Here is a 25,872-nt window from a genome sequence, read left to right on the forward strand (position 1 = left end):
TCCGGTGCCTTGGACTTTGAAGAGTTCGGGCGCATCTGAGGTGGATTTGCAGGGATGAACTCTTTTAGCCATGGCAAGAACCGCGATATTGGGCAAAGTGGCGTGTGCCAAGGCGTAGCTCGGTGCTCTATGAGAGGTTGCTATATTTGTTCACGCAGGTCTCTAGAGAGTTACTCGGTGTCCCTGCAATAGAAGAGGTGAAGGAACGCCACCGTGTCGATCGTATCCTATTTCCAACGGTGAAGTGTACATCGTATATCGTACATCGTGCACATAACTATCTATAATTACCATGTACAATATACGGATCCAAGGGAGAATTCGTGTCAACCTACTAGGCACCCAGGTAACTAGAGGCAGTGCATAAACCTTCCAATACCCAGGCAGCTTACAGATCTCAATCGGACCGGACCGAGTCAAACGGCCAAGCCTGTAGCCCGTCGATCCCGAGCCAAAATAACAGAGCACTGCCACTGCAACCCCCTAACTCAACGCATTATTGTCACTCCGTGCGACGGCTTGGCACAAACAATAGCACGTAAATAGTCCAGACCGGTGCCAAGACAGTATTCACGCACGCTCACAATGTCGGCATGATCACCATGATCGCCCTTGGCGAGGCCATTCCCCCATACATTGCATTCAATAACCGCACTGCCGAGACCAGACGTGAATGAGCTCGTTTTTGAGAATTCGCTATGTGTATCACAGTGCTTGGCATCGAGAGGAAACCCTATCATGGAGCGGATGGTTATCGTAGGGGTTTAATGCCAAGATCTCTTCAAGAAAGGGGGTGTATCGATGCAAATAGATTCAATAATGAACCTGTACGGAGTACTCCGTACCCCCTTTGTGGAGACTCGACATTTTCTTTTCCTCTCCTCCCTTGCTCTTTCTACCCCGTATTGTCACCCCGGAAATACTTATCGTTCTTCAGAACAGTTCCATACCGCAGCTCACGTCGTACCGGGCGCATTCTGAAGGTTCAATGCCTAGGTCTTGGCAGTTTGCTTCACCACGCGCTGTCGCCAAGCATTCCTCCGGTATAGCCTAGAGCGACGGGCCATCTCCTTGCACTGTGCACCGCCGGGTAGATCATTGATCTGCCTGTTCGACCTGTCTTGCCGAGTAGGATTTCCGTGAACCCCCGGGTTTGTCTTGGCGGAGAGGTCATGAGGTTAGTGTTCAGGCTGTGACATTCCTCGGCGGGCATCTGCTCAATGGAACGGTGTTCTCAGTGTGAGGCACGGGGTGGACTTGGCATTGGCCATCCGAGTCCGATTCGACAGTCGATTCTTTGGTGCGGTGTAAGACCTGGGGGTACTGGGGTATGTATCGGGACCCGTGATGTGGTCTATGCTGGAGGTATCCTGCACAGACCAGCAATTAGTATGGTCTATTAGTCCTTGTGTATTGTCTTTGTGTGAAACATGTAGGGGAATTTCTTTGTCGGGGAAAATATCCATATCCACGATCTGCCAAGATCATAGTCACATTCCTGTGTTGTACGGAGAATTGATAGAACCAAGAGACATCAGGATCGCCTCTTTCCAAATTGGGATAGAAATTGAAATCAACCAGAAGTCAATTGAAGTTAACCTTGGAAGAACATGGATATATTATTTGAGACAAGAATATCAACAGTCAATTCGTTCTACGGAGTAGTAGAAACAATAGCAAACGCCGACATGGCTTTAGTACGTAACTGCATCTGGCACAGTGCAGTAGTCCCAAAGTGGAAGATGAAAATGCCTCATACATAGCTGTATCCTGTGGTAAATCCTCGGATTATTTCAACCCATTTACCCGTCCCGCTTATCGCGCATGCATTGCAGCTTGCATCTGTCCAATCTCTTTGCTTCTCGACGCTCCACTTCCCGGTTGTGTTCCCGGTCAACCATTCTGGTATTTTTATTATACACTTGAGCTTCAATTTGGAGTTCTAAGAGGATGATACGTTTTAAGGATGAAATAAACATCCCGCTCGTGCCATCATCTGCCCGGAGTCCGTATTCCCGCCTGCACAGTTCACACCTTATTGAGCTAGGCACACGTACTATACCTTCGTTTCCTTACACTTAGGGACTTGGAGACTTGGGGTAAGTACTATAGAGCGGGTCTTGCCAATTGTCAATTGAGTGACTGCCACGATGGTTGAGCGGAGAAATTCCCACAATTCTACAATCCCATCGTGCCACGAACACAGCGCTACCCCTTCACGTTAAACCATATTCCCATCGTATAGAATATCCCGTCGCACAAACTTCTCACTCCTTCCTAACTCCACTTTGGAGAACTTCTCCGAGGAATCAGGAGGGGTTTCCTTGGCCCATTCCACAATATCCCAACCATATGGTGAGCATTGCCGCCGAGGATTGGATCCCGTTTTAATTTCCCTTTCCCGTTTTTGTGGGAAAGGGAGAGCGCCCAAGCCCAAGCCCAAGTCCAAGAGTGAGGGGTGGCCAAGAAAACAGCCGTTTCTATTCCCGTCTGCGAGATCGCTGTCAGCGCGGGAACTTTTGTCCTGCATGTACAGAACGGAATGCGGAGGACTTTGTAGACAGCGAGTTCAGGTACATTCGTATCCTTGTACAATTATAGATACGATGTATATTTTCAAACCACTGTTTTGCGCCCCGGTTGCCTTCTCCCTATTGGGAAACTGAAAAGATGAAAAAAATACTAAAAAATACAGCGAATCGCCCTATATGCAAGACCGCCGCCCGTCCGTAAACAATTGTCCTTGTCCTTGTCCTAAGTACGTAAAAAGTACTGCGTAAACTAAATGACAAAGGAACAAAGGAAAAAAAAGAAAGAAATCAAAGCCCAACAGAGGGAAAATCGCAGCAACATGAATTCAATGGCTTTGATGCCAGATAATCCCCTCCGCAAGACCGTTGCGTTGCTAACAAGCTTCTTCCACAATTCGATTCCAAACTCAACTCATCTCCCACGGTCACCCGGCTCGAGGTCATGCAATCCAGTGAGATTGGATTGCGCTTACAGGGGTTATGCCTGCTCGAACAAATGGACTGTGGGGTGATCTCCTCGGATTCTGGAAGCTTGTCGCGATCTAAACGGGGGGTTCATGACCCTACAGGTTTAATGAGGGGGTTGTGGCTGCAGTCTGCATATCTCCGGGAACCAGTGTGAATGTCAGCATCGGTGATCCTTTTGGCTACTGGTGGAGTTTTCAAGTTTTTTTTTTTCTTTTTCTTTTGGCGGGAGTTTTTTATTGTCCGAGTTATGCGATATAGTTTGGAGATTGCACTGCGGGTTGCGATTTGCGCAGGGAAAATCTTGTCCGGTCAGCCGGTCTAGGGCTGATCGTGATCGCGGCTGACCGCTATTCTCTGTCAACGTGGGAATATTCGTAAGCTTTGATGCAGGTTACTCGTGCTTGTCTGTCATCGGGCATAGGGATTTTCCTTTATGGTTTCGGTGATTAGTTGTGTGGAGATGGATGACGATAAACAAAGTTGCCTGTTGAAACAACTCATTGTACTCCGCGAGCTGTACTGTAGATCGATTGTATGCCCAACTTGACGATCATGATAGCTTCGCCTCTGAATGACGAAACAGTTGAGGTCTAAATTTGGAGGTTCAAAGGAGGCCGTGCTGGCGAAAGGTTGAGCTGGGCATTCCTAGAAAATATGACTGCCTTTGGACTTGGCACTGGATGAGAGCCAATGGAGATAATCGTTTCTATCTACGGATTACAAATTACTGGGTGTACACCTGGGCAGCCTGTACTCCAGGGCTATGTGCTATGTTTATGTATACCAAGACTGATCTACCGGGAAGGAGCAGAGCCAAGAGTCCCCCTTTGAGGTGCAGTTCGGAGTCCAGTGGATACAACTTGGTGCGTAGTATCCATAACTATGTACTACATATTGGTACTTCTGTACGCAACCCGTACGGCGTATAGTATATTGTACAATATGCAACATTCAATTTATCCAAGACTCCTCCACCCGAGAAGCTCCGGCGGACTTGAGTAACGAGGGTTTTGAAATTGTGTGAGGCTAAGACGGGATAGTGAGTAAATGACTAATATACTCCGTGTCACTCTACGTCAGATGAGAGAAGTCTTCCGCATTTGGAGCAAGGGAAGAGAATCAATGAATACCACGCATTCAGGTATGATTCGAGAGCTCGGCGAAAACCGCCAAGAGCCTGTTGTAGACAATCAAAGTAGAAACCAGGAAGCGCGTACAGCGCGTTTATAGTTTCAGTTATCATTATCTCATTACGAGTTTCGGTCGAGTAAGAGAATTCAACCTGTTAACCCCGTTAGCTCTAGGGCAAGTTCGGCCAAGGCTGACGGCTCGGCAGCGTTCAGGCACCATAATCGGCGAGTGGTACTAGTATTTTTTTAAATACCGAGTTATACTATGGGAATGGCCTCTGTAACTGGGATATGACCATACGCATACGCCTCAAGTAGAAAAATTACATCGAAGAGGTCTACGATGTACATGATATAGAACGACAATATTACAATATACGGTGAGGATATCAAGGCAGATTTTTCTTCAGTACTCCGTACCAGAATTTCATTGTGTTGGCAAGTGGATTCGCACAGTCACGGCAAGTATTAAGAGAGGTCAGGTTCAACGGGGAGTTTTCAACAAGAGAAAAGGGACCCTGAAACGGGCTTAGTCTCAGCACAAAATCCCTCATAGCCAGCCCGCAACCACCTACTCAACAGACAATGGTCATCATGGTCCACTTGAATCAATTGACCTTGATACTCGAAATGAAACGCTTTATGCTACATTTAGTTTCTTTCTTTTTGAAACAAAGCAACTAATATATATATTTAGTTGTCTACCAGAATGAATATAGAACAGTAATATATAGTAATAAAGAAATAAAGAAAATATCTATAGAAATACAACCTAACGAAGTAGGTCGTAGCGCAGGAACCATGCCCAGTGGATAAGTGGCAAGACATACTTACAACGTTAGTCAGGGATGTTACAGTCTCCAGGGCTCAGGGCTATTACCACACCCTAGAGATCAAAGTACACTTGTAAGGCAAATTGAGAAAATGGGGGTGAATGGGGGTCATTGGGGGTTAAAAGAGGAAAAAGACCTAAAAAAAAAAACCGGAAATCCAAAAAGGTTAGGGAAATTAGAAAAATTACAAAAATAACGGAAATGGAAAATTTAAAAAAACGTGGGAAAAGAAAATTTAAAAAACCAAACTAGTCCTAAAACGACAGTGCCGGGCTGCCGTATCGTCACTCCCACTCTCTTCCCCCCTCCAAGAAATCGGAGACCCCTGCACCTTTTCTATGATCTTCTTATTCTGTTATTATTGTCAACCTTTCCCCAACTTCCCCTTCTTTTTTATTCCTCTTTATAATCTCCACTCCATTTTTCGTTTACATTCTCGACATTCCTGACCTTCCTTTTTTTCTTTATCGAGATCCCTCCGAAAGCACGGACCTGCAAGCCTAGAGGTATTCGAGAAATAGATCTAGCCTCCAGCTCCTCAACATTGAGTTGCCATTCTTAGGCACAATTATCGATCTTGGCGAATACCCTCCTTCGTCTCGATACCCCCTAGTCATGCGGTTTATATCATGACATTGGTCCTCGCTCGGGACATCTTGTTCTGCCCTCAAGGTCGATCGATTTAACATTGATCGATATCAAGGACAGCCTTTGTTGAATGAAAGACTTTGTTGAACCTTTCAAGCAACGTCCTAACCTCGCCTTCAACTCGATCCTACGCCACTCGCCTCACCCTCATTCTCCTTTCTATATCTTGGAACTATACCGCCAACCTTTTTCCTTTTGGAACCATGGCACAGTCTCAGGACAGAGAAAGAACGTTTTCTTTTCACAACCTATTGAAGATGCTCATCTCGCCCAACTCGTCCAGTAAGCCCGCCCACGGCGAGGCCGACTTGGCCGAAGACGTCGATGAACCCCCTGAACACGTCATGCACGCCACCTCGATGAACTCTGATCAGATCGTGCTTGCTCGGCCAACGGTGACCCGCAAGGAATCACTGCTCACGCGCGCGTTGAAGAGCAGCCCGGAGATGTCCCCAACCGATCCACACGCCCCCCACTACGACTCCTATATGTACCGATCCTACCCTCATAGCAACATCAGTGGCGTCTCGACCGCCGAATTGACCAGCGACGGCGGCCTCACAAGTCCATCCTTGTCTAATACTCCCAGCCCACCTTTACCACAGATGATGAAAAATGCCGCATTGATGGGGAAGAAGAATTTGACCCCTAAAGTGAAGGTCGCTGATACCAGTGAAACTTCCGTCGAGGCCAACCTTGGCCGCAAACGATGCATTAGCTTTGCATGTGGTCGTAAGACTGATGACAAGAATGAGCTGGGATCTCCCGTCTCACCCTCCGGGTCACAAGTGCTCCCACCCAAAGCCCAAACACCGAAGGAGCTTCCCACGGAGGAAGTCTCGATTCAACCCCTCAAGCGCAAAACCACACTTACTTTTGCGTGCCCTGGACGGGAGACTGTTTGCCAGAGAGAACGATCTCCGGCGCGCAAGACCTCCATCCGGCCGCGATGCCGTGGCTCCCCTGCACCTGCAGTTCGCAGAGCCTCTCCCATTTCGAAGGAAACCCCCAAGGAGATTCCCAATGATGAGGCTGTCTCTGCGTCTACAGACCGCAAGGGTGTCCCGACCAGTGGACTGGGCAAGTTCGAGGAATCCGAAGCTACCCGGTTCCACGAGTTTGCTAGCTCTATGGACGAAGACGATGAATGGGTGAACAGGGAGGCCGACTATACGCAAAAAATCACTTTGAACGACTGTATGAAGAAAGAAATGGCCATCCGACGGCTCGGTGAACAGGCAGAGGAAGAGGCTTTGGAGGAGGAAGAGGATATGGACGACCTTCCGGACGACGACGAGACTGTGCACGACTTCTCTTCAGACGACGGTAATGAATCGGACAACGAGGCTGGCTTCGCAGAGTCGGATGAGAGCGACGATGATGGCTCCGACGTCGAGTTCTGGGGATCATCACACCGTGTCCCAGAACCCTCCAGCCAAACCATCGATGCACGCCCCTCGACCATAGAACGCCGGGCCTCGAACACATCTTTCGACTCCATGACGGACGACCACTCGAACTGGCTTCCAGCCCCCGTACAAAGGATCAGTAGCCGTCGCGCTTCGAAGACCTCTCATAGCATCCGGATTCGTCCGAGGACCCCGAACCTTCCTGATAGTACCGACTTTGTTTGTGGAACTCTCGACGAGGATCGTCCCCTCGAACTCGCCTATAAAACTTGTCTCGAAGAACGGCGCCGCCTAAAAGAAGTTGTCATCCCGCAAGATATCGACCCCAGCTTCCCTACCAGCGATCCGGAGGACAATGAAGACCTCGAACCATCCGAAGAAGAGCTTTCCAGTGTGCCCTCCATCACAGGTCGCCGTGATGAAGCTACCCGAGGACGGCCAGAGGGCGAGGCCCGCAAGCACTCCCCCCGTCGTTCTCCCAGGCGTTTGATGTCCCCACCACCCCGTCGCGCTGGCCGTATCTCTCCCAAGCGTCTCAAGTCCCCACCCCCACCCATGAGAACGAAGTCGCCCACCCCAGCCACGTGGGAACTCACCGATGATATGCCCATCGTCGAGTCTCTCGGAGGTGTCAACATCAGCCACCTGGTTCAGCGCCGGCCTCTCGTCCGTACCAAGTCACTCCCCCGCGTCCCCAACCCTTTCTTCACCGGCCTGGACAAGGATCACCGTTGGCAAGGTATCCCGCCATTCTCTGAGTCGCCAGAGCACGAACACTCACGTACCCGTGAGCTACACACTCGTGGCCCAGTCGACATTGTCGAAGGGCTCGAGAAGAAGCGCCAGAAACGCAAAGAAAAGTTCTGGCGTCAACACTGCCGCAAAGCTGCCAAAGAGCAGTTAGGCAAACGGCCTGTTCCAGGCCATGGAGCCGAACGGATGAAGGAGCTTGGCCTCGAAGTTGCTGAGAGGTGCAGAGCTTACGGCGTCGGTCAAGACGCCCAGCTCGTCCTATCCGTTTAGGTGTCCCTACCTATGGAACTTGTATGAAAAAGTTTCACCCCTCCGTTTTTTTAACCTGTACATACCTACTTTTGTCACCTTTTTTGGTTTCGGGGGTTTTTTTTGTCTTACCCTGCTCGGTTAGCGATCCGAGTGCCTTTCGCTTTCTTACACATATTAGCCGACTTTGTGTTGTCCACATGAATGGTTTCTTCACCCTTATCCCTTTCCCCCCTTTTCTTCAATAATTCCTACACGGAGGTGGTTCTTTCTTTGCATTTTCTGTCGGAAGTATATCTATATCCTTTCCTTTCCCTCTTTTCTTATACGGCGGTCCTAAGGACTTGCTGGAGGTCGCTTCCTTTTTGTCTTGCATGGCTACGGTGCATATACCCCCTATCTGGCTTTTCTGCATTGTGAATAAAGAGATCCATCGATTTGATGGGAGTGAATATGAACTATATTTTAGATGAACCTTCTTCCTTTCCTCTGGTAGACGGTAACAGTAAGAAGACTAATGAGGCCGAGTAGTGGCGAGTCTTCGCCACAATGAAGATTTAGAGAGAAATACGCAATTATGATAAATATTTCGCGAGAAATCATAGCAGAATCTACAAAACCATCTGTATATACCCAAATCAGCCCAAATCCCCCAAGTCGTCCATGGGTAGCTTATCGCTGCGCGAGGATTCCGTCTTCCTGCCTAAGGCACCAAACCCGATCCCCGAAAACAACATCAAACCTGTCTTCTTTGCTTCTATCTCTTCCACCCCCGTCCATCCACCTTTTCCCAATCAGCTTGTCACTGATCTTAATCTGTGATCCCTGCTCGTCACCCTCTTTTCCATTACTTCCTGACTCCGGCCTTTCACCATGTGGATCGTCAACTGGTGTAAGTACCCTCCCGATACCATACCCGATCACCTGCAGCCATCGTCCGGGGCCGATCTTAAACACGGAGGAAGAGAGAATGAGATGTCTATCTGGACAGTTTAGCTGCGTTGCAACTCATCATGTCTTGATTCCGACTCCGACATCGAGTCATGCGACGGCTGTGCCGCGGTACCGGCTGCTTGTGATCGAGATGTGCGTCTCGAGGTACAAGGTTCAATTTGCTGATCTCGCTTCTTTGTCCTATAGTCTACGATGTTCTGGCCTCGCTGGGTCTCCTCAATAAGCACGCCAAGCTCCTGTTCCTCGGTCTGGACAATGCCGGCAAGACGACGCTGCTGCACATGTTGAAGGTGAGTTGAGCGTTGGTGTTTAGTTTGGGAACAGACGACCCAGTTCTTCGGTGTTCAATTCCACTGGCTACAAGGCCCTAGTCTGGTTGCGCTGGATTTCTGCACAGATCCGGGGGCTTGGATATTGCGCGGGAGATATATGAGAACTGGGCGTTGTATGGGACTTGTTTGCTGACAGGACATTCTACAGAACGACCGTGTTGCCGTCTTGCAACCTACCGCACACCCGACCTCCGAGGAGTTGGCCATCGGCAACAACCGCTTCACGACCTTCGATCTCGGTGGTCACCAGCAGGGTGAGTGACACTCTTGACGGGGAATCGTGATGTTGCGCAAGCATAATGCCAAGCAACATAACACACCTCCACGATGAATCTTGAGATTGAACATAACTAACGAACCTACCTTCTCCCTTCAGCCCGCCGTCTCTGGAAGGACTACTTCCCCGAAGTGAGCGGAATCGTCTTCCTGGTTGACGCCAAGGATTACGAGCGCTTCCCCGAATCCAAGGCCGAGCTCGACGCTCTTCTCGCCATGGAGGAGCTCTCTAAGGTTCCCTTCCTCGTTCTCGGAAACAAGATCGATCACCCCGATGCTGTCAGCGAGGATGAGCTGCGCCACCAGCTCGGTCTCTACCAGACTACTGGTAAGGGCAAGGTCCCTCTCGAGGGTATCCGGCCTATCGAGGTGTTCATGTGCAGTGTTGTTATGAGACAGGGTGAGTTTCATCGAGTCCCATGGAAATTAGATATACATTGAAACTATTATAACTAACCTTCTTTCTCCAACAGGATACGGCGAGGGCATCAGATGGTTGTCCCAATACGTTTAAACAGAGAGTTCTTCCCTGTTCCCCGACACAACCGATCCCCTCCCCAACCCGTCAACCCCAAATCCATATTCATTCCACTCGAGCAAAAGTCCAAGTGGAATGAAAATGGTTCTGGCTTTGGCTTCGGGCTTTCTCCGACATTCCTCTAAACCCGAAACCCCAGTCCCGTCCCATATCTAGCTACGCTACACACATCCCCTCCCACAAACCCGATCCAACTTTTTACCCCCGGACGTATCTGTACGTCTTGAATGTGTCACTCGACAACGCTGTACCTCATCTTGTCACGTTTATTCAATTCTTGCTTTTGTTCTGCGCTTTTTCTCGAGCTAGCTAGCTGGTTTTTCCTGGTTACTATAGTCTAAAGACTTGAATTTCTTTCTTCTTTCTTGGTATAAAGCATAGGATTGATGTGTTACATTTCGTCTATTGATTAGGGTCGCCAGGTTCTTCCGTCAATTGATACAGTTCCCTCCCGAATTGCGCACTGGGTCGATACTTTTCCCCAATAGTAGAGCTCTCAAGGAATTCGTTGGTTCCCATCCATATACCAATCACACCCAAGAGATCGTGAATCTCAGGATCCATACGACCTTCGCAAATGACGTTCGGGAACCATCTAAATAAAGCACATGCAAACTTCCAGACCGGGAAGCCTCCTCGTCCGCAAGGATAAGATACGTCCTCGTAGCACATGCATGGATTTTTGTAACCCTATCGCGAGGCTATCAATGATTATATCTCGGTTCTCGCGCCATGCTTCCGGGGCTTCTTCTTTTGGTTCGGCAATTTGCGTTGTAAGATCAGAACGGAAATTTATAAGGTATTCGGCTTTATAGGCGCGCGGAATCCTTGATATACTATCGACCTCGGGTTCAAGTGAGCCTGCAAGTTTAGGAAGAATCTCGTAAACACGCCGCCACTCCAAGTCAAAGTTCAAGCAGTAAATCTCGTCTCCAGTTAGTATGCGGAATTATCTATTTCATAAAGATATATATAGATCGATATAGAACGTAGGTAGCCTTAGAAACTATAGAGGGAAGCATTTACCATGCGTCAAGGCAAAATTGAAGGAAGATACATTCGAAGGAGTGGCCAATTTTTTACCATGATCGATACATAGTACTCTTGAGATCAACAGACAGCTCGATCCGTCGCTCTTGGATATTGACAAGCGTGCTTGTGCCCGAGAAGATTGTAATAATTAGTATCTAGCCCTAGAGTATTTCACTCTATAGGAGCTAGGTAGATCTATATAGATGTTAACTGATAGTTTGCTGTTGCTGATTGCTATCTCTACATAGAGTACCTCGGATATGCACTATCATACTATACCCTGTCTTGAATTGAAGAATATTCCAATTCCTCGATTGAAGTATGAATCTATTAGTTCGAGTATCAATGCAGCAGCGGAATTAACTACCCAATGAAAATATAACAGATATCTTAGCCTACATAAACTCAAATGTGATTCTCACAGCCCATATAACAAACAATCTAGACCTCCGAAGAAACGATCCCAAGGCCGAGCTAGATTCACAAAACACCCCTAACATAGACACCCATTCTAAGTCCGGTATACGATGCATCAGCAGGACAGAGAGAGGTAGAGGTACTACTACCGCCTCGTACGTGTCGGACTAGAAAAACGATTCGAAAAACGAATAGAATTCGATAAGAAAACAACAACACATGCGGTCAGAACACAGGACAATAAGAAGTAAGAAGAAAAAAAGAGAAAAGAGAAAAGATAACCAGTTTCCCTTCCCCGTTCCCAGGATGCCGAAAGGGAAAACATTCCATTCCAGATGATTAGAAACAGAGACAGGGAAGTCGAGAAACAACGAAGAAATAAGCATTGGAACTCTGCTCCGGAAGTACAGAGGGTCGCACGGGCCAGGAAATGATGGGGTGACTGTGTTTTTTATCGCATGTCGCACTGGGGAGAGAGAGAGCCCGGGGGTCTGGAGGTGGTTGAGAATGCTGTGATATTATCGGTGGAGTTGAAGAGGAATATCGGGCTGCCCTGGGTGCGGATGAGGGGTTCCTCGGTCGTTCATCGTTTTCGTGGATCCGGGGGGGACTCGCGGGGGTTGTAGGGAGGATGTCATGAGGGCGCTGTTAAAGAGATTTGTGAAAGGCTTATCTCCGCCCGAACCTGCTGCACATGGGGAAGCTCGTATTGATTCTTTTATTTCTTCTTTTGCTTTCGCGGAGGAGTGACGGGACCGCCGGCGCTCATGCCACCGTAAACGTACTTTTGCTTTTTCTCGGCTGGTTTCAGGATCTATCGGAAAAAGAAAAAAAAGTAAGTTAGGAACTGAAAATGATCTAGGGGGTGAAATTTTGTATAACTCACCTGGAAGGAGCAGAGCAGACTCTCGTCTACGCTCATCATGGCACCGGCATTATCGAATTCACCACAGTAGTTGGGTGCACTGAATAGTGTAACCAGCTGGCGCTTGGAGAAGAATTCGTATCCATCCTCAACAACTTGGTGTGCACGGCAGATCAGATCCATGTCGTGTTTTTGAAGGAAGCGCGAGACCACATCGGGGCCGAATGTGAATGAGACACCTCGGTCGTTTTCGCTCCAGCCGGTAATATCCTTATCGGGGTCGGACCACAGGAGATCGCACAGGAGACCGCAGTCGGGAATCTATTTCAGTCAGCGATGTTGGCCTTCAGCCGAACGAACCCACCACAATGCCACTTTTCTTTTCGCTGCCAATAGAACCACATCCAACGGGGAGGGGTGAAATCGGAGAAGGGGATAAACTTACATCCGTGGGGCGCATGACACGGCGAATTTGCTCCATCGAGTTGAGATCGGGGCTCAGACCACCGTGCATGGTGAAGATCTTCTCGTCAATGATGGCGGCAATGGGGAGGCAGTTGAAGCAGTCGGTGAAAGTCTTCCAGAGCTTGATGTTGTATCGGCGCTTGCACTCATCGTAGAAACCGTAGATACGGTTAATCGAGGCACACTCGTGGTTTCCACGCAGAATGAAGAAGTTCTCGGGGTACTTGATCTTGTACGCAAGGAGGAGGCAGATAGTCTCGAGGGACTGCTTGCCACGGTCGACGTAGTCACCGAGGAAGAGGTAGTTAGCCTCCGGGGGGAAACCGCCGTATTCGAAGAGACGCAGGAGGTCATAGTATTGGCCGTGGATATCACCGCAAATCTAGCGAGATACGCGTGTTAGACGGAGGCCGATTCCAACTCGAGGGACCGTTCGGACACAAAATTAAATCTTACCTTGATGGGCGCTTCCAATTCGAGAAGAATGGGCTGAGAGATGAAGATCTCACGAGCCTTAGTGCAGAGGAAACGGATCTCTGACTCGAGCAGCTGAACCTGCTTGCCAGGGCGGCTACCCCTCACCTCCAAGAGCCGGTCGATGATCGAGTCCAGATCCACTTCCTGATCGGCCATGGCGAATAATGTCTAACGAAAACACGAAAGAAAGAAAAAAATGGGTGGAAGGAAAAGAGAAGCGAAAGGTGGAAGAGAGACTTCCGGAGCGATCGGGTGAGAATAACAGAGATTTGATGACGCGGCGGCTATGTCCTGTTACTGTCAGAAAAACAAGTTAATATAGCGTCCCAGATTGAGATGAAGTGCAGTCTGCATTCGAAGCCCCAAGTTGAAGCGAAATTCACGAACGCGCTCGAAAATTTTCGTTGAATTTTCTCCCCCTTTGGCGGTCGGAGTCGTTGGGAGAAGCAGCAGCAGAGGAAAAGGGAATAGATGCCTACCAAACAGAATATTTCAAGACCAAACAGATCTAGAGAAGGGCCCCAACGGCCACGGGGAAAGAAGAAAAAAACAGTTCTGGCAGAGATGCCAGACGGGTGTGGACGGTGGTGCCTATCCGAGTTGTTGTGTACGCGCACGGTGGATAGAGGAGAGAATGGGCTCCTAGACGCCTCACAAGATAAACGAGGCTGAGCGAAAGAGCACTGGACTCTTAACGATTTGACTTGATGAGAGAAGTTGGATGAGTCGGGATGAATCGAGATGAGTATCGAGGGAAGGGAAATTTCAATCAAGGGAGAAAAATTTCTCGGTTGTATGGTTGGATGGATAGTCAGACCAGTTTGAATCTTCTCTTCAAAACATGAACTTAAACGTGACCGTGAGAGGTTGGGGTTGAAGGTTGAAGAGAAGAGAATTTGAAGAAAGCGGGAAGTTCCTGTTTTGTGTTTGCGCGTGTTTGATCTTCCTCAAGGAGGGGGATGATATTGTTATATATAGATCGCTTATAAGGGTAACCCCCTTCTACTTTTCATTCGATTATCCCTATTATTCTATTATTCTATTATTCTATTTAGTTAATTCTATTTCTTCTGTGTTACAAGAAGCGCTTTGATGCAAAAAAAATGCATAGAGGGGGTGTTCTAGGTCGAGACTCACAACGCCCTCGACGCCAAACGGGGTCCAAGCACGAAAGAAGAGGCTGATCTACTAAAGTAGTGCAGTTAGATAGTGCATCTAGACTGATATCACACCATTCTATAATGCCTTTGTCTCTCTATACCTACTATTAAATCCTATTGGATCTGTCTAGGACTGTGGAACGGATATCTAGATGCCTAGTAGAGAAGTAAAAAGTAGGAAACTTTCCAATATAATTGGCATTCTTCTCAAATGAGCTCTGAGCTCTATTCTCATACAATGCTGCTTTTGTCCAGAAGTAATGCAACATCACACAGAAAGGAATTGAAAACAACGAACAGGAAAAACCAAAGAAACAGAGGGGAATTAAACAAGTCAAAGATCCTTCCAACGCCAACATGCCCGAAATTCAGAATAATACAGTACAACGCTAGAACCGAAAACAAAAGATGTCTTTCACTGTGCCTTCCAAGATGACCGACCCCCAAAAACAAGGGCCATCGCAGGATGCGTTTTGGGAAAAAAGGGAAATGGAGACATGGAACAGTGAAAAGAAAGCAAACACGGCCGTAAATAGTTCATACATCCAACCCACCATGTCTCATAAGTCATCCAACGCCGAAAACAATGCATAGAATGATCAGCTGCTGGTGCTGGGAAATATGTTGTTCAAATGAGTCCCGAGGGACCGCATGAGGGGGGTTATGTCCCCGTAAATAAGAGGAAAAGAGATGGAAGAACCTGCTGGAGCAGGTAAACGTGGCATCCACGACGGAGAGACTCCGGGAGTCATGAGACGGAAACGTGAGAGGCGAACGGAGTCCCGGCAAGAGATGTCATGGGCCGAAAACTGTAAATAATAGAAGGGTATTTTTATCCGCTAAGCGCATGTCCGCTCAGAATCGCTTGGGTGTTCGAGCGGGTGATTGGGGGTGGGGAAATATGAGGGGAATGGTCCAAGCCCGCCCCAGAGCTGTGAGCGAAGTCTTTATGGGAGTTATCCCAATCATTCTCGCCGAGAACAGTTAGCCAGTTATGGCCAACGTCCTGACGAAGAACTTCCAGCTGCTGGCGGCAGAACTCTTCATCCATCGTCCTGTCCTTACCCTGCAAAGCCTGTACAAGAGGAGGACTCGGCGAATGTACGGGTTTTTGGGGGCTTTGGATGCTTGATGATCCGGAGTGCACGGCGCTGTCCAGCCTCCACGGCTGATCAACAGGGGCAACAATCGGATGGTCAACTGGCGGTTGGATTTGCTGAACGGGAAGAGGCGGGAGAGCAGTGCTTCCTGCATTGCCCAAACCATCAGTGGTAAATGGGTTGTCCACCGAGATATCGACTATCCTGCGTCGTTGGAGCTTTTTGCGACGGTTGGTTCCCCCGTCACTTTCCTTCAGCTGTGTGCCATTGATGTGCAAATCTCCCTCGTCTTCTTCAGGCTTGAAGATTGCAAGATTGGGAGGGACTTTCGAGATAGTAGACTTCTGCACAACCGTTGATTCATCTGCCGGGCTGGAGCGTACAACCGGTGCAGCTTGAGGCTCTGCAACTCGCTCAACAAGTTGCTTCCTCTCAGTATATCCGGGACCTCTACCGTCAATTATGATGTCCTCGGAATAACCAGGCGTCCGGCGGAAGAGGTTCATGATCACAACTCGATATCCAGAGTGGGTCTTGACGAACGGATTGCCAGATACCCAGATCTCCCGTATTTCAGGGAGACTGGTCAGCCGTGCAATCTCCGTCGGGTCCGTGAGGCTGTTGTCACGAAGATCCAATCTTTCCAAAGAGAGCAACCGCTCAATGCCTGCAAGCGACCGAAGGCGATTTCCGCGGAGGGTGAGAACAGTGATGGCGGGGAGAGGATTCCGGGTGAGTGAGTGAAGAGATTCAATCATGCAATACGACAAGTTGAGGGCTCTCAGTGCCACCAGTGACGCCACACCGTCGGGAATCTCCGTCAAGAGGTTGGAGGACAGATCAAGCGAGTTGAGACTGTTTGCTACAGGGGCGAGGCTGGCAGCAGAGACGGATGTCAGGGAATTTTCCGGGAGGCCCAGGTGTCGCAGGAATCGCCATTTTGAAGGCGAGAGGACGTCTGCGAGAAGGTTTGTAGAGCTGCCATTTCGATGGCTGGTAGAGGCCTCGCTTGATTCAGAGCTTGCGGAGCCCGTGCGGCGAATTTGCCGAGACTGGCCTCGGCGATGGCCGTGCTTCGTCGCCGGCCGAGTTGGAGAGACACTTCCGGCCCTGGTGCGAATTTTGGCGCCTTCTGAGCCAGCTCGGAACATCGGGGTAGATCTGGGACTAGTGCTGGTTCCGAACGCCGTGTCCGCGATAGGAGATCCAGGGGCTGAGATGGAGTTGGCCTGGTCGGGAGTGTGAAGTGGCTGACTGCTGGAACTGGTCCATCCCAGTGAAGGGGACTGTTGGGACTTAGCAGACCGTCGGCGGCGTTTATCGATGTCGTCTAACACAATTCTCGTTAAAAGATCGGCCGGATCATCCAGGTGGGCTCTCTTGATAGTCAAGGTGCGTAGTTGCTCGGACAATCTGTCCCAGCCATAGAAAGAACGGTAGTCTAGATCAATAATCTCTAAAGCGCTCAAATTTTTAAAGGAGTGCAGCGGCACAGCCGTATCAAAAGGAAATTCTTCATATCCAGAGATCAGAGGAGCACGGTGGTCCGGGGCAAGACGAAGACACGGAATTTTGGTGAAGGCAGAGTATAAGTACTTCAGGTCCGTTTCCAAGGCGGCCTTAGCCCTGTCCGATTTGGTTGGGGTATCCTTGGATCCGATGCGGAAAGATGACCAGAGATCGGTCATACCAGACATCACACTACGAACACTGGACACCGAATGGATGGAGGCCCGATCGCCCCGGGACTGTTGGGGCTTGTTCAGGAATGAAACATAGGATTGCGAAACCTCGGTGTGAATATTCTCCAACCTGATGTTCATAGGACCCACGGCAATGGTCAATTCTTCAAAACGGGAGAGAAGGTAGAAAAGGTGGTGGGGAGTCAATGTCAGTTTGGCGGTTTTAGCGTTCTGCGACATGAATTTCAATGCTGCGGATGAAAAGGCCGCGGCCAGGGTTGACGAGGTCGAGGCGAAAGAGCTACCAGGTGTCAAAGGAACACTGGGGGATTGTGGAACGGCATTTTTGGTGGGTTGACGACGGAGCTGTAGTGCATTGGCGAGGGCCTTCTCGTGGGTGCGAACGTAGCTAGCGACATTCTATAGCAACCATAGGTATTAGCCATCTATAGGACCAAATACTCAGACGATCTCTGTCATCGCAATGATGAGGCGACTACTGCATAGAAACACAAACCTTTATGAAAAGTTGTCCATCCCCGGTGTTGATTTTCTCCATGGCGTCAACGGGGGAGGGGGTATGGTGGTGGACCGGGATAACTCTGAAGATGGATAGCTCAACAGATGTTACTAGATGTAGCCGACATCTTGCTTGTGCGACCCGAATGAGACCCGAAAAAAACGAGCAATCGAGGCTCTGCATGCGAGGGTTAGCAACGGTGTGCTGAAATTGATCAGTCTCATTGGGGATTTCGGGGACCCCGAGGGGGGGAAGGCGAGTGAGGAGAAAAGATACCTGGAGAATTAAATATGGAGAGTCAAAGAATGACTCGATCTCCTCTCTGAGACCTCGAAAAGTGAGATAGAGATTGGAGAGGAACAAAAGGTGAAGAGGGAAAAGGTGGAACGGGGTAACCAATTATTTAGCTAAATAATACGCCTTATCCTGATAACACAATACACAGCCATATACGCCGTAATACACGTTTACAACATTTATTTCGATTTTCTTTTATCAGCTGAGAGCATACTTTAAGATAGTCGTCTGATATACTTCTGATTGGTTTTTATTTCTCCTGATATTTTTAATATTACCTAGGTATGCTTTACTTATGAATGCAATTGTCCGATTCTACCTGGTTTCTCTACATGTACGCTGTCCTCTTCCCAAAATTTGACCTATCCAAGTAATTTATAAGACACAGACTACTTAGTCTAATACCGTATAACCATCACTAATATAAATAAATATCTGCTACTAATGCAGCTACTATACCCGGGTGGGAAGTGGCGAGCCTATGGGGACAGCGCCTAGGATTTTAGTTCGCCGACTTCTGTCCCGCGTCTATCAAACCGATTGGAGTCAACGATTACCCTGTTGACCCCCCTATTACTCCGTATCCTATAAGGAGATGGGAAATTTTTTTCGATAGTTAGCAAATATCACTCCGAGTCTGTGGTGGGTTGATCCTCTTGCATGATTGAACCATAGAATTCGCACATAGCGTCAACATTATGAGCCGATCGTGGAGCAAGGAAACTCAGACCATATGCTATCGGTGGGTCCTGTACCGAGGGGCTCTCTTTGATCGACAGTAAAAAAAAATTTAACATCTTCCCATTCATGCAGTTGAAACCCACCCCTCTTGGGAACTGTTGAAACTTGTCATGAGTCTCCATCTTGGTGGCGGCGTGTTGATCAATCTCCGACGCAGCGCAGCCACACGCAGGCAACCTGAGTCCACGATGCAGACCGGGTGGGAATGCCGAGAGCTGGACTAGTTGCCCTGTGCTCCTGTTGGCCCGCTTTTCTACATTTTTTTATCGGCTCATGTACTCCGTACGGAGTATCATCTATTATTTTTAACCACTCTGACTCTTCAGCGCAAATCCCGAGAGCACGAGGGTGCGACTCATACGCTGTGCCCTTACCGAATATGTCGTTGGTCATCTGTAGGCGCTGAAGGGGGTGCAGGCGATCAAATCAGGGTTTAGAGGGAAGCGAATGATCGCACGAGGCACACGATTGGCGGGGGCGCACATGCATGGGAGGATATCTGCATGCTCGCAGGATGCCTCCCTCCTTAAAAGGGAAATAGTGGATGTAGTCATTCAGAAATTCAGCGAGAATGAGCATCAACAGAGGACCTGGTTGGCGCAATACCTTGGTGAATCCTCGTGAAAGCACGAATCAGCGACATTCAACTAGAATTCGCAATTACGCTATCTGGGATCGTCCGAGTCCGTCAGCTCGCACTGACATCTGACATCCCTTTGGGTTGGTGGAGACACTGTTTTTTTTTTTTTTTACTTTAAATATAAATGAACCCCAGATGTCTTCTGATGACATCAATATAACTTACGAGACAGTGTCACAAAGTGATATAGATATGGTTTCATCTCATCCATGGTTCTACTCGACTCCGTCCCGATATCAGCCACACCGCTTCAACGGGAAATGGATAAGGACCGTTGTCAATCTTAGAACCCATGGTTCAATGTCACCCCTTCATCATTTTAATTCCTCTATGTATTTTATCTCTATCCGAAGGGGGGCCTGTGTTGACCGTTGACAACCACCCCCTTAGAATACTATGTTTTTACGACATGAATTTGTTATATTGCGTATGTTTCATATTTGAGCATCAGGACAAATGCGCCTCGAAACTTTGTACACAGATAATTTGCCATGATTTATTATTCTTTTTTTTTTATCCCTGCGTCAGATCCTAGAGCGCGGGGTATAATTTTAGTTAGATCAAAATATTGAGAGCTAACATTCCAGGACATTTATGTATATGCGCCGCAAACGCTCGGTTCAACTTCAGATCCCAGCCTCGCTGCATAGGACACTGCACTTTTCATGCGAGGAGTTTACAGCATCCCTGCCGTTGTCGAAGTGTGTGCTATGAAACGCATATGTATGTACGGAGTACGGAGACCAAGTACCATATGGACACCCCCTGTTCTTTCCAGAAGTACTTCGTACTTCGTAAAACAAAATGAGACGCCAATCTTTTCGGCCGATCAGGGCTGAATGCCCTCTCAAACCCCAGAAATGTTCAACACATGGAATTATACCTTCTCACATAACGAAGGGGGAGGGGGCACATGATGTGCGATCTACATTGCCCCTCCGTACTGCAATGTTGTATGCACAGATCCAGTACTCCGTACCGTAGATATCATAAAACAACGAAGGCTAAGTTGGCCCCGAGTAGTAAGTGCTTTCGGTCGTTGCCCGGCGTCGGAGATCCGAGGACAATTTTCCCCACCCTTGGACGATCTCCGCCAAGTGCGCAGTGCGATATGGGACATACATAGGCGTTGAGTCTGCTTATTGGCTGCAACACGGCACGGGTCATTACATACGCATTCCCTTGCCAAGACCCGACTGTGGCTCGCTGAGTTCTCTTTTGCTTTTGCCGCTCATGTTCGGGGAGTACTGGAGGTTAACTTCGTAAGCGGGGGAAAGCTTTCTCACCGGCTCCAATAACGCCAAAATATACTTCGAGAGGGAAGATCCATGATCTGCATAGGGCCAAATGCGGAACGATGATTCGAGTTTGGATTGAAGATAGCGAAAATGCCAAAGCGCCCTTGACTCAAAGAGCGGGGCATTAGAGAGAACATGGTAACCTTGACATGAGTCTGCACTAAAAGTCGGCGTTCCCGGCACGTTCAGGGATGTCATAAAAGGTTAAAGCAACACAATAAACTAAGCGGCTACCGCGCAACACGGTATAATAAATATTCTTACTGCTGTGTATCGCTATGAGACAAGCTGAAGGCTGCGTATCGAAAATGATGCTTAGAACTCGTTGGTATAAGCGAGTGTAGAATCGCAAAGTAGCAATGAAAAGCGATGGCTTACAGCATGTTTGCTTTTTGACATCTGAATTTAAGAACTTAGCAGGTTGGTCAACATGATCAGCATTGACCACAAACATGACCAAAGGGAAAAAGCCTCCGGAGTATCCTCTCCTAAACGAGTCTAATTATGGAAGAATCCTGCAGCCTATGACGACGCTAAGGATATTTAGTCGCTGCAAATCATTTTCGATATGTGAATAAGGGGTCGTTTTTGACATCAGGTGACCGAAATGACGCTTCCCTGTCGTATAATATAAAAAGGTGGCCAATATTCCGATCTACTACTCCGTACCTTATGTCCGATACCGCGAGCACAAAGCACTTCCCGGTCCTTTATGCATGTAGTTACAGTAATGTTGGACCCCGCTAACAGCCCATAGGGTGCTTTCCTAGGCCTCCAATTCGGCTGCGACAAACAAACTCTCCCGAGACGCCTACCAATCACAGGAGGACACTGGTATACTTCTCGATATTCGCGCCGCCCACCATGTAGCGGTGAGCTATAGTATGATTCTTTGAGGCGGAACAAAAGAAATCTCGCATTTGACCTCGGGAGGTGAGCGCGACGACCCCGCTAATTGAGCATTGGACCATTGAATAAGAGATTGCATGAAGGGATGTCGATTTCTCCCGGAGTACGTGCATGGAGGGGTACATTCCAACCATTTTTCAATGCCATCGCACGGGCGGCGGCATTGTCGTACTCAAATGCCGCAGCTATGTCAAGGTGGGATGATGCCTGCCATAACTAGATAGTTTCTCAAAGTTAATTCACTCTCGATACAAAGAATGTCGAGCGAGGTCGAAAATTGCGTGACCATGACAAATTCAATCCTAAATAGATTTCTTCTGGTAGATCTACACAATTTCCTCATTTTTGCAAGAACAACAGAGTTCTGAATTGGAAGCAATTGCAGTTTAGCTACCGAGGCATCCATGGTTCTGGTATGTTTTTTATTTCTTATCTGGCGGGGCAAGACCTGGATGACTCAGCAAATAGAAAACGAGACTAGCTATTTCCGGAAATACACTAGCCGCAATGTGGGGATGATCTGCACGTGACACCAACGTCATGATCGTGAAACGTAGCTTCCCCAACCGGATTTCCAGGTACCACTTGTGACTCTCAAACTCTCAACATCTTCGTTGGTGTATTCATAATGTGTTGAACATGACCACTGAGAAGAAACCTGCAGTGTACGACCCTTACGATCCGGCCTGTCTCCCTGACTACGACCGCGACTTCATTCAACCCGATGAACTCGACCGATTCGAGAGGGCGCTGAATGCCCCAGAAGCCTCCCCATTGACAGCCATCAACGACTGGCGCCCAATAAATCAACGAGTCCGCAAGAGTCGTGGCCGCCGCGAAACACCAAAGCGAAGCAAAGATGAAACAAGGGAAGGCGTACTATATACGGTTTTGAAATGGCCTTTTCTCTTCATTGTATTCGCATGGCTCATAGTACTGAGCTTTGGCTATGCCCTGGTGCGCGTCTACATATTCTTGTACGAGCAGTGGGTGACATGGCGGGGGAAGAGGGAAAGGCTGCGCCAAGAGCTATGGGCACAGAAAAACTATCCGGACTGGTTGAAAGCGGCTCGGGCGTTGGACGTCCATCTCGGAACCGAACAGTGGAAAAAGACAGACGAATACGCTTACTACGACCATCTCACTGTCAACAAAGTGGTGTCGCAGCTGAAAAAGCTGAGGAAGGATACGGAATGGGAAATGGGAAATGGTCGGGTCGGCTCCAGCGAGGTACCTGCTATTGAAGATCTCCGGGCACTTTTGGAGGCTTGCGTCAAGAACAACTTTGCCGGTGTGGAAAATCCTCGGATATACAGCGAGACCTATTCGGGCACCAAAGAGCTGGTTCAGGAATACATCGACGAGGTGCACGCATGCATACAGATCGTTTTGGACAATAAGCAGATTGACAAGGATGCCAAGTATCACCTTTTCAAACACCTCGATACGAACTTCGGACGCACCGCTCTTTGTCTTTCGGGTGGGGCTACATTCGCCTATTACCACTTCGGGGTTGTAAGAGCGCTGCTGGATAATGATGTCCTCCCAGAAATCATAACTGGCACGTCAGGCGGAGCACTGGTGGCGGGACTAGTTGCGACTCGGACAGATGATGAGCTGAAGCAGCTGCTCGTTCCAGCTTTAGCACATCGGATTCGCGCATGCCACGAAGGGCTGGCAACTTGGATCCATCGCTGGTGGCGAACTGGTGCTCGGTTCGATACTATGGATTGGGCTCGGCAGTGCGCCTGGTTCTGCAGGGGCTCAACGACCTTTCGCGAAGCTTACGAACGGACCGGGCGCATTTTGAATGTCACCTGCGTGCCCTCGGATCCTCACTCGCCGACTATCCTAGCCAATTATCTGACATGCCCCGATTGCGTCATATGGAGTGCCGTGCTTGCTTCGGCGGCTGTTCCAGGCATTTTAAACCCTGTTGTATTAATGACTAAAAAGCGTGATGGCACTCTCGCGCCTTATTCGTTTGGTCACAAATGGAAGGATGGTAGCCTGCGGACTGATATACCTATCAAAGCGTTGAACCTGCATTTCAACGTCAACTTTACGATCGTATCCCAGGTAAGATTAATTTCGTTCATTTTACCATTTTGCCACTAACACTACCCCAGGTTAACCCCCACATCAACCTCTTCTTCTTTAGCTCTAGAGGGACAGTAGGGCGACCAGTCACACACCGCAGGGGCCGTGGTTGGCGCGGCGGCTTCCTCGGCACTGCGATCGAGCAGTACATCAAATTAGACCTCAATAAATGGCTTCGAGTTCTTCGGCATTTAGAGCTCCTCCCACGGCCTATGGGCCAAGACTGGAGCGAGATCTGGTTGCAAAAGTTCAGTGGCACTGTGACTATTTGGCCAAAATCCATTCCCTCCGATTTCATCCACATTCTTTCTGATCCTACCCCCGAAAGGCTCGCCCGCATGATACATGTCGGCCAGCAAAGCACTTTCTCCAAGATTCAATTCATCCAAAATCGGCTTAAGGTTGAGAATGCAATCATGAAAGGACTCCAAGAGTCCAGGACGGGTGGACGTGCGCTCTCCCCGATCCTCTCTCGTCGGGTCCGCAACCGAGAAAATGAACATCCAGACTCGATGGTCGAGCGTTTAGATGACAACCTCCCCGAGCGCGATGGGTCTAGCTACAAGAGCGAGTCGCGTTTTGGTGATTTTTCAGATACCATGTCCCAATCCACCGGTTCGTCACGTCCTCAGACCCCAAGTTCCCGGCGGGGAAGCGTGATCGAGGAAATAAGGCGCCAGTCTGCCGTTTTCTTTGACGATGCAGACTACTATCGGGACGAAGACGCCGTGGTCATCTGAGAAAAATACAGGCGGCTCGAGCGGCTCCATCAAAGTTTATGGCTCAGACTAGGGTCTTTCTGCTTCGGGGCACCTGCAGCCCTATCTTTCGTCATGATACTTCCCGCTACTTTGGATATCCAATCTCCAGTATGACAGGCGGCTCTTGTGGGTATTTGCGGGCACTTTCGGACAATATATCCGTTATCCTCCAAATGTTGTCTTTGCTTTTTTGTTCCCGCTTACCCCCCTTCATCAGCATAGCAAGGTGTCTTCTGTCTTATTGGTATGCATTTGATCGTTTTTGGCTTCGCCTGTTATTTGGGTCCGTTGGCTTGATCACATATTTCGTCGTTTCTTTCTTCTTTTTCTTATCAAAAATGGGCTACACTGTGTACATAGACAGCTTCAAGTGTACGAATACTAGGTTTCGGGAAATATATATTCTATGTAATCAAAGTGCCTCAAGGTACCACCTGCCAATTGTAATAAAGTACCAAAGACCATCACCTGGGCATCTGCTGGAATTCGGCTTGGCCGAGCGGGGGAGAGTCCCTATGTAAGTAGCTTCAAATGGCCTCTCAGCACTAGAAATTTGTTTTTTTTTTAAAAAATTGACCAAAGCTGTTAGGTCTTCGTCAATTTGCAAATTATAACTAACCCCACGCTAGTAACTCTCAATCACCATTTTCTTTTTCCAGTTCTCATCATATGTCATCCAGATGTAGATCATCAATTTATATTAAACCTACATATACCGTTACACCCCTGCATCGGGACAATACGCCGAACACTCCTGCACAGTTACATAGATATAACTTAAACTCCTTGTAAAATGAACGTGAATGGAGTTATAAATGAAGGGGCTGAACTAGATTGAGCTGACATCATAGTCCTCAAGTTGCTTTAAAGTATATATCATAGTATCATACGCAGCAACGGAGATAGATATACGTACATTTATGTAGGTGCTTTAACAAGCTCGTTTATATAACAAATATAGCATAATCAGTATAACCATTCTGAGAATTGAATTGTTTTGGCTAATCGCCTATGAAGTGCACGATGATCGACCATAATGCTATTGATGAGTCGTATCGGTTGACAAAACAACACATCCACTGCATCAGTGGTCTAGTGGTTATGATGCTAGTCTTCCAGATAGGAAATATTCCTTATCAAGTAAACTGGCGAGGGGGGTTCGATTCCCTCCTGATGCATTCTTTTTTTTCCGATAACAACTTTACAGGGGGTTGTTTACACTTCCTTATACATCTTTTTATTTGGTTGATTTATGTTCTTATTTCCTAGTTGGAAGGCGGAGATTGA

General features: G+C 48.3%; 6 protein-coding genes across 6 annotated transcripts; 3 read left to right on the forward strand and 3 right to left on the reverse strand.

Annotated features, from left to right (window-relative positions):
- Positions 1 to 488: 488 nt before the first annotated feature.
- Positions 489 to 740, reverse strand: N7471_012739 (uncharacterized protein; the record flags this gene model as incomplete). Its single annotated transcript, XM_057285458.1, has 1 exon — positions 489 to 740. The coding sequence occupies one exon, from the start codon at positions 738 to 740 to the stop codon at positions 489 to 491; it is 252 nt and encodes an 83-aa protein (XP_057131724.1).
- Positions 741 to 5,867: 5,127 nt separating this feature from the next.
- Positions 5,868 to 8,042, forward strand: N7471_012740 (DUF2457 domain-containing protein; the record flags this gene model as incomplete). Its single annotated transcript, XM_057285459.1, has 1 exon — positions 5,868 to 8,042. One exon carries the CDS (start codon positions 5,868 to 5,870, stop codon positions 8,040 to 8,042), a length of 2,175 nt encoding a protein of 724 aa, XP_057131725.1.
- A 657-nt stretch (positions 8,043 to 8,699) lies between these two features.
- On the forward strand, positions 8,700 to 10,482 carry sar1 (Arf family GTPase SAR1). The gene is made up of 5 exons (XM_057285460.1): positions 8,700 to 8,913; positions 9,162 to 9,265; positions 9,456 to 9,561; positions 9,684 to 9,983; positions 10,057 to 10,482. Exons 1-5 carry the CDS (start codon positions 8,895 to 8,897, stop codon positions 10,095 to 10,097), a joined length of 570 nt encoding a protein of 189 aa, XP_057131726.1. The 5' UTR covers positions 8,700 to 8,894; the 3' UTR covers positions 10,098 to 10,482.
- A 1,806-nt stretch (positions 10,483 to 12,288) lies between these two features.
- glcA (type 1 serine/threonine-protein phosphatase catalytic subunit GLC7) lies at positions 12,289 to 13,533 on the reverse strand (the record flags this gene model as incomplete). Its single annotated transcript, XM_057285461.1, has 4 exons — positions 12,289 to 12,384; positions 12,457 to 12,756; positions 12,881 to 13,282; positions 13,357 to 13,533. The coding sequence occupies 4 exons, from the start codon at positions 13,531 to 13,533 to the stop codon at positions 12,289 to 12,291; spliced, it is 975 nt and encodes a 324-aa protein (XP_057131727.1).
- Positions 13,534 to 15,369: 1,836 nt separating this feature from the next.
- Positions 15,370 to 18,199, reverse strand: N7471_012743 (leucine-rich repeat domain-containing protein; the record flags this gene model as incomplete). The annotated part of the gene is made up of 3 exons (XM_057285462.1): positions 18,116 to 18,199; positions 17,837 to 18,016; positions 15,370 to 17,739 (listed from the first exon to the last, which is right to left on the reverse strand). Exons 2-3 carry the CDS (start codon positions 17,876 to 17,878, stop codon positions 15,370 to 15,372), a joined length of 2,412 nt encoding a protein of 803 aa, XP_057131728.1. The 5' UTR covers positions 17,879 to 18,016; positions 18,116 to 18,199.
- A 3,605-nt stretch (positions 18,200 to 21,804) lies between these two features.
- Positions 21,805 to 24,991, forward strand: N7471_012744 (patatin-like phospholipase domain-containing protein). Its single transcript, XM_057285463.1, has 3 exons — positions 21,805 to 22,137; positions 22,193 to 23,803; positions 23,854 to 24,991. Exons 2-3 carry the CDS (start codon positions 22,364 to 22,366, stop codon positions 24,562 to 24,564), a joined length of 2,151 nt encoding a protein of 716 aa, XP_057131729.1. The 5' UTR covers positions 21,805 to 22,137; positions 22,193 to 22,363; the 3' UTR covers positions 24,565 to 24,991.
- Positions 24,992 to 25,872: the final 881 nt, after the last annotated feature.

The sequence above is a fragment of the Penicillium samsonianum genome (genome assembly GCF_028829775.1).
Source record: "Penicillium samsonianum strain IBT 33392 chromosome Unknown utg000007l_segment0_segment0, whole genome shotgun sequence".
Taxonomy (NCBI): domain Eukaryota; kingdom Fungi; phylum Ascomycota; class Eurotiomycetes; order Eurotiales; family Aspergillaceae; genus Penicillium; species Penicillium samsonianum.

What these genes read in the sequence shown, in the direction of transcription:
- sar1 (XM_057285460.1), top strand. An exon ending in TCTCGGTGGTCACCAGCAGG is followed by an intron (nt 9,562 to 9,683) that starts GTGAGTGACACT and finishes TTCTCCCTTCAG; the next exon opens with CCCGCCGTCTCTGGAAGGAC. An exon ending in CAGTGTTGTTATGAGACAGG is followed by an intron (nt 9,984 to 10,056) that starts GTGAGTTTCATC and finishes TTTCTCCAACAG; the next exon opens with GATACGGCGAGGGCATCAGA.
- N7471_012744 (XM_057285463.1), top strand. Translation starts at nt 22,364, where the DNA reads ATGACCACTGAGAAGAAACCTGCAGTGTACGACCCTTACGATCCGGCC. An exon ending in ACTTTACGATCGTATCCCAG is followed by an intron (nt 23,804 to 23,853) that starts GTAAGATTAATT and finishes ACACTACCCCAG; the next exon opens with GTTAACCCCCACATCAACCT.